This window comes from Myotis nattereri (assembly GCF_964212035.1).
Source record: "Myotis nattereri genome assembly, chromosome: 16".
NCBI lineage: Eukaryota > Metazoa > Chordata > Mammalia > Chiroptera > Vespertilionidae > Myotis > Myotis nattereri.
The window spans coordinates 48,264,206-48,271,615 of record NC_138091.1 but is presented as its reverse complement, the minus strand read 5'-3'; the positions used below and the strand labels follow the sequence as shown (position 1 = coordinate 48,271,615).

General features: G+C 56.2%; 1 protein-coding gene across 1 annotated transcript; it reads right to left on the bottom strand.

Annotated features, from left to right (window-relative positions):
- Positions 1–4,098: 4,098 nt before the first annotated feature.
- Positions 4,099–4,902, bottom strand: LRRC3C (leucine rich repeat containing 3C; the record flags this gene model as incomplete). Its single annotated transcript, XM_081110590.1, has 1 exon — positions 4,099–4,902. The coding sequence occupies exon 1, from the start codon at positions 4,861–4,863 to the stop codon at positions 4,099–4,101; it is 765 nt and encodes a 254-aa protein (XP_080966716.1). The 5' UTR covers positions 4,864–4,902.
- Between the last annotated feature and the right edge of the window lie 2,508 nt (positions 4,903–7,410).

Sequence of the window (7,410 nt, the reverse complement as noted above, 5' to 3'; positions counted from 1 at the left end):
ACCTGTTGTCAGGTTGTGGTTTCTCACTGCTGTTATTCTGACTGTAATCTGTTTTTTGCTGCTTCAGATGTATTGCTTCTAACTTGCTGTAGGCAGGAAACCATAGTTCCAAAGTTATTAGAACTCTATGTAAAGTAAAATTTTGAAAAATTGGTAAAATAAATAGGTTTTGAGTAAGTGTTCCTGTGAACAAAGTACATGGGCCTTCGTCGGTGTTTGCTTTAGATGACCTTTCTGGGCTCAGGTGGCCCCTGTGCACAGCTTGTCACCCTGGCTGTCATCCCTGATGCACTAACCTGCAGGTCCCCGAGGATGGGCACCATGACTTTCTCATCTTTGTGTCTGCAGTGCCTGCCATATAGTAGTAACTCACTGTATTTCGAATGAATGAGTGGACCTGTGGTGGCCTCTCTTTTGGCAGCGTGGACGCCTTGCTCTGCTTTGTTTGCTGCAGTCATGACTGGGGGCAACGTTCCTCCTAGGCAGGAGAGAGTCCCAGAGAGATGAAGTAAACCTGTTTCTAGTTGGAACTCCCCTTAGTCTAATGGGGAGGCACAGTCCCTCCCCGTGGGATAAGCTGCCCGAGCTGCTGCCGGTTTGGATGCTGACATCCCTCACCTTGTAGGAGAGCTCAGCGTTGCACCCGCAATGTCTGCGCGTTGAACCCAAGGCAGGAAGGGTGGAGCAGCCGGGTGGGGAGGCTTAGCTGCCTGCTCAGCTCCCTGGCACTCGGTTTGCTCTCTCTTCACTTCCTCTTGCGGAGAACGACTTTGTAGGTGCTTTAGTCTCTGTGTCTGGGGTATGTCTGGGTCTCATTAGGTTCAAAGCTCCAAAGAGAAAGAAAGCTGTTTACTCCATTAGCGTGGGAGTTCCCTGAGAGTTAAGTTCAGGTCGCTGCCACTCTGACTTAGGGGCTGGGCTCCCTGAGGGCAGTGTCTGCTGCTTTCTCCACTACTTCATAGGGCAGGAAGAAGCAGGTGGTGGAAGGGCTGACTGAGGGACTTCTTTCTTTTTTCAAAAATATATATTTTTTTATTGATTTCACAGAGAGAGAGAGAGACGGAGAGAGAGGGAGAGATAGAAACATCAATGATGAGAGAGATTCATTGATCAGCTGCCTCCTGCACACCCCTACTGGGGATCAAGCCCACAACCCAGGCATGTGCCCTTGCACGGAACCGAACCCAGGACCCTTCAGCCCATAGGCCGATGCTCTATTCACTGAACCAAACCAGCTAGGGCGAGGGACTTCTTTCTTCCCACCTTTACACACAGTCTGCTGGCTCCAGGATGCCGCATGGGGAAGACAAGCCGGGGTCTGCCTCAGGCCTCCCGGGTTCTTGCTCAGAGCTGGGCCAGGCGTGCGGCTGGGCTCTCTTGGCACCTGACAGCTTGCCCAGTGGGCAAGTACAACCCGCAGGTCAGGGCACTGAGGAAAGGGCTTAGGGGTTCAGTGACTGTTGTTCCAGGTGGGTGCATCTCTGCGTCTGTGAAGGCCTTGCTCTGTCCAGTCTCCTGTGATGGGCTGAGTTGGAGCTGTAGCCTCTGAAGCCCCCCTCCCACCAAGTTCTGACTCAGGGACCCTAAGTGGCTGGGGTGAAGGGGTCTTTCCCTGAGGTGGGAGCCAATGAAGCATCTCTCCTGCCTCCTCCCCACGTTCCTACTTGCTCTCCCTCCTGCTTTCCTCCCATCCTTGCTCCACGAAGGAGAAGGAATTTGAGCCAGAAGGGATCCAAGGGGGTAACTGGTGGGATGTTTATTATCCAGTGCTCCTGGCCCATCCTGAGCTCACCGCTTTGATTTGGGGATAAGTGTCAGGGTGGGGGAACTAACGCTCTGCAGACCTTAAAGGTTTGGTCTCTGCTGCTCAAGATGACAGGGCGTCTAGTGAGCCTCTAGGAATGGGCACCAATGGTAGAGGCACAGGGCCCCACCTGTTCCCCACCCTTCCACCCCCACAGATCTATGCAGTCTGTTTCCCAGAACCCAGCGAGACACGGTCCAGCCTGATTCCAGTAGGGGGTGGGTGAGCTGAGTGGGGCAGACTCTGTGAGTGCCAGGGGAGGGACTGATGGAGGGTTTGATAGGGAGGGGCCAAGATTCCAAGGCCCAGGCCAGGGTGTGGCTGGGGTGGACGGTCAAGGCTGCAGCCTGAACCTTCCCACACCCTATTCCTTCCCCCACCCCTGAAGTGGGGAGGCCTGTGTCTCCTGAGAAAAGAGGATGGGTGGGGTGCCCCAGGTTTTCCTGACTTGAATCAAATTGAGGCTTCCTGGATGATGGCAGAGCTCAGCCTTGGGTTGGTGGGCGGAGCCTCAGGGGTGGAGAGAGGAGGAGTGGCGAGGGGGGCTGCAAAGGAGACAAGGGGTTCAGGATGGGTCAGAGGGACCAGGGGAGGGGATGGATTTCTCCTTGAGTGGCCACCCAGTCTGCCCCAGGCTCTGCCCCAAGCTGGGGGAACCCTGGTTCAGTGGGTCTTATCTTCAGTTTCTACTGGGGCTCCTACAAGCTTTCCCAAAGCAGCTGTTTTCTCCTTGGAGGCCGCATGGGCAGATCACTCTGCATGGGGGCAAGGGACAGGGTGTGCTGATCCCTTTGGGCCCCTTGTGAAGCCTGTTTGGTGATAGGATCTCTCATATAGCCCCCTGCTTCAGCCAACTTGGTCTTCACCCTCTTCCCTCCCCACCAGGAATTCTCTCACTAACTTTGAGCACATCTGGTTTCTCCTGCCCCCTGCTCAGACTCCCGCTGAGAGAAAAGAAGATTGCAAGAGGGAGATAACTTCCTCTCCCTTTGCTTCCTATGCCCCCTCCAGCAGGCTGGAGAGTGCTAGCCGATGACTGATGTCCACACATTGCCCTCTTCCCGTCCTCCCTCCAGGCCCCTCCATTCCCCATCCTTCCCGTTTGTCATCTTTAATTCATAGGCCCTGGCATTTCTAGCAGAGAGACTCTAGTGCCAGGAGCTGAGTGTCTAGTGCCAGGTAGGAAAGGAGAAAGGAGTTGGCATCCAACCCAGCAGGAGCACCCACCACCTAAGGGATGGTAGCGGTGATGGTGAAGCTCTCAATACCTCCCCCCTCCTCAATGCTAGGCCATAATGTTCCAGGAAATGAACAATAAGAAAAAGACCACGGGCATTAATAAAAGTGACTTTATTGAGTTGTCTTGGGGTGATGTTCTGGGTGTGGGAAACCTTCTAATCCTCCCCACCCTGCCCCCAGCTCTCCAGTGAGGGACCCATCCCCAGCTCAGATGTAGAGGTGACCACTACACCCCCAAGGGAAAGAGTTCAGGAAACCCTTCAATATATGAAGGAGAGAGCAGAAAGATGGGGAGTCTCTGGAAAAGGAAGCAGGGGGCCCTAAGCCAGGGGTTCCCCAAAAGAGGACCTAGGGAGAGGAGCCTGGGGCCGAGAGAGAGGCAGATGTGACGGGGGAGCTTCTCAGTAGAGGTGAGAGAGAGGAGGAGCCCACGGGGTCCTTCTCAATCTGACTGCACCCCAACTTTCTGACCTCACCTCCTGCTTGGTCCCTCCATCTCCTTGCCCTCCTTTGCAATCTCTATTTCAGCTCCAAGGTAGGTCTTGGTGCTGCCCAGACAGTCCACGTTGTTTTACATCTTCTTTGCCTCTGTCCACCCCCTTTCAGTAGGGTCCTCCCTCTTCTGCCCAAAGCCCTTAGCTTTCTGGAAGCGTCAGTTCAGACCTCCATACAGTGAAGCCTTTGAGATCAGCTCAGCCAGGCAAGGCTCCCTCCTCCGTGCGCACACAGCTGTCTGCCCCCACCTCCAAGTGGGCACACGTGCCACCTACAGTCTCTGTTCTGTCGCCCCCCCCCCCCCGCTCCCCACCCCCCCAGGTGCACTCGGGAGCTTTGAGTCTTGCACAATCTGGGCTCGGAGTCGGCACCCAAAACTCCAGGCACCAATAATGGTGTTGGCTGAAAGAGCGATGAGGAGTGTATGAGAGACAGAGGAGGGATGGGGGTGGAATTTGGGGAATGGGATGGCGCTGCAGAGGAGGCAGAGGGGGTCAGAAGACAAGAGAGAGCCCAGGGGAAAGAGTGTGGGGTGAGGGCCAGGGGAGGGGACCTGGTCATCAGACCATTGTGCTGAGGGTAGAGGAGTCCTCCGAGCGCAGCGGCAGCACGGGGGCCCTCTTGAGGGGACGTCGGGTCTCGTCCCGATTCTGCCACACATAGTGGGCCAGGTAAGCCACCACCAGTGCCAGCCAGCCCCCCATGGTGACCAGCAGGGCCACGTCTGTGCTCCGCCGGGCCCCGCCCCGCCCCGTCCCACACAGCTCTTCCTCCCCTGCCAGCAGCAGAAACTCCTGCCCCACGAGGTCTGGTCGGGCTCCAGGGCCACACACGATGCCTGTCCCAGTGCCCGGTGCCAGCCTCACCTGTCTGAGAACCTCCTGGAGGGCACAGTCGCAGCGCCATGGGTTGGCAGACAGGTTCACTTGGATCTGCAGCCCCACAAAGGCCTCCACAGGCACTGAAGCCAGCTGGTTGGCAGAGAGGTCGAGGTGCCGCAGCGTGCCCGCCAGGCCTTGGAAAGCAGCCCCTGAGAGGTGGGCAAGGACATTATGGGACAGATCCAGCTCCTCCAGAACAGGCAGGTGCTGGAACGCACCAGCTGGCACCGATGCTAGCCAGTTGGCATCCAGGTAGAGCTTGCGGGTGTCGTTGGGAATGCCAGTGGGCACGGCAGTCAGGCCTGCCTGGCTGCAGCGGAATGTCCGCTCACCAGCTTCCTCTGCCATGTAGCAGCCCTGGGGAGGTACCTGGGGGCTGGGCATGGTACCCCCTGTGCCCATCACCAGCAGCAGGGACAGGAGGTGACTGGCTGGTGCGAGCATGGCCGCCGATTGGCATAGTCCTGGAATGGAGCAGGATCTGGGGAAGAGAAAGTCCCGTAAAGGAAAGTGAGTCAAGGGAATTCCATTTCCCAGGGCCAGCTCTCTTCCTGGGGGCCCCCTGTGGAGTCTCTTTGAACTGGGGATCTTCCTTTGGGGGGTCTCGCAGGCCTGGCAACGTTTTGCTTTCTCTTTGGGGTGTAGGGCTCCTCATTCAGGCCCTTTGGGTAGGAAGTCCCCTGGGCCTGAGACTCTTCTAGAGTCTCTTTGGTTCTGGAGGGCTAATCTGTGAAGTCTCTTGGGCCAAGGCCCTGTTGTCATTCTGGGTCTGGGGGCTTCTAAGTTTCTGCTTCTGCCCATGTGCTGATTTTCCTCAGGGGAATAAAGTCTTTTTCCACCAACTTACCTGGTGGCTGCCAGGCGGGCCAGGTAGGCACCAGAAGGCCAGTTGGCACTAGAGCAAAGGATACAAATAGGACAGGTCAGTCATAGGACTTCAGGGCACCCAGCTAGGCGAGGTGACTAAGGGCCCACCTCAGTGCCCATCTACCCCTTTTCCTGGAGCATCCACCCCTCTGCCTGCTCCAGCTTTGTCTCCTCCACCCCACCCCTTTCTGCCCTGTCCCCTCTCTCCTCTAAGCCTCTCACCTCTGTTGGGGGGAGAGCCTTCTCCTGGGCTGCCCCCCTCCCGGAAGTAGCCTCCCTGCTGCTCCTCTCTGGAGACCCGCTTCCTTCTCCAGAAGTTCTGCTTGCTCATAGCTGCTGGAAGCTGGGGGCTGGGACCCAAGAGTATTGGGTTTCCTGGCATGTGACTCCGGGCCCCAGGTATCAGATACCTGAGCCATGGCCTGGCTAGACGATGCCAAGAGAGGGCAGATCCTGGACCCTGATGAACTCTGCCTGGGGAGACCAGGCGCCATTTCCATTCCCTGCCTCGGGCTCCCCTCCCAAGGCCTGCTGCTGTCATCTTCCATCCCTCCTTTCTCAGTCAGGGAGGAGACCCTTCCGTTGCCCAGAGCCTGGCCCAGCAGAAGTATCCTCGCTTGACAGACCTGCGGGCAGAACTGGGTGGGCTCAATCTCACATCCATTGCCTCCAGCTCCCTGCAGCTCCATCCCTCCCCCCACTATCCGTCTCTGCCCTGCTACTGCACCCTGTAGCAAACTTGTCCCAGCCTTTTCCTTGGAAAACTTGTCCCACCCTGGAGGACTTCGTTTTCTGCCCCTCACAGGGTGCCCAGCCCTCTTACCTGGCAAGGAGCACTGTGGTTTAATTTTAGTTTGTTCTCTGCACTGTTGGTAGATGGCCCCTCTGGCAGTTGGAAGGGGTTCTTCAAGGTGCCTAATGTCAGATACGGTTGTCTACAAGTTTTGCTGCTGATTTTATGTTCTGGATTGGAGCTGACTCCGGTTCCCTCACTTTGCTGAGACACTAGGTTCCAAAGTTGGTACTTTTAACTCTCTGTCATGCCCACGAGCCAAGGAGGGCTGGGACAATATTCCCCAGGGCCTCTTCGTCCCACCCATCATTTGCAGCCCAAGCCACCACGTTATACCACCGTCTCCTGATGCTCCCTGGGTAGTGGAAGAGTGGGGTGTCATAGACATTTGCACAGAAGAGGTTGCGGCCATATGCTGTGGAGAACTCCCTGAGAAGGAAAACCTTGCTGGATTTTGTAAGAGGCTATGGGGTGACCAGGATCGGACACAACGCAGGACCCAGTGCAAAATAAATATGTGGGGCCCCCGCCCTAGCCGGTTTGGCTCAGTGGATAGAGAGTCAGTCTGCAGACCAAAAGGTCCCAGGTTCGATTCCGGTCAAGGGCACATGCCCGGGATTCTGGCTTGATCCCCAGTACGGGGTGTACAGGAGGCAGCCGATCCATGATTCTCTCTCATCATTGATGCTTCCGTCTCTCTCCCTCTCCATTCCTCTCTGAAATCAATAAAAATATATTTAAAAAAAATTGGGCCCCATGTTCAGAGACTGTTCCATATGTCACAATAGCAACAGCAGATGGCAAAAGCAAGCACAGGGCCCTTCTGAGCACAGGGTGTGGCGCCCTGGGCAACTGCACAGGTCACATGCCCACAAAGCTGGCCCTGTGTAGGTGCCCTTTGACCAAGCCATTCAGAAGCGTTAACAGGGGACAGAATCAGATGGAAGGATACCGGATGATGTCATCTCTGGGGATGTACTGAGCACTGACTCATTCTTGTGACATCGACAGGGCATTTCTCACACATTTGTCCAAGGAATCAGGTAAGATACGTTTTCCTACGCTTGGGCAGGAGAAGCGCAACCTTTGTCTGTGGGTTGCTTGTCAGTTGGCCCAGGCGCTGTGCCATTGAATAAATACTTCAGTGTCCATTTCGGAATTCTGGCTGCAGGTGGGAGAGAAAGCCCGTGGGACACTACCCCTCCCACGGCTCTTCTCTCACCCTGGGCAGGGTGGTTAGCTCCAGCACCAGAGTTGAGCCTGGCTGCTGATAGAGAGAGCTGCTTCCTTTTCAGACTAAGGCAGCTGCCAGGAAAGGTTGGGACTGGGCT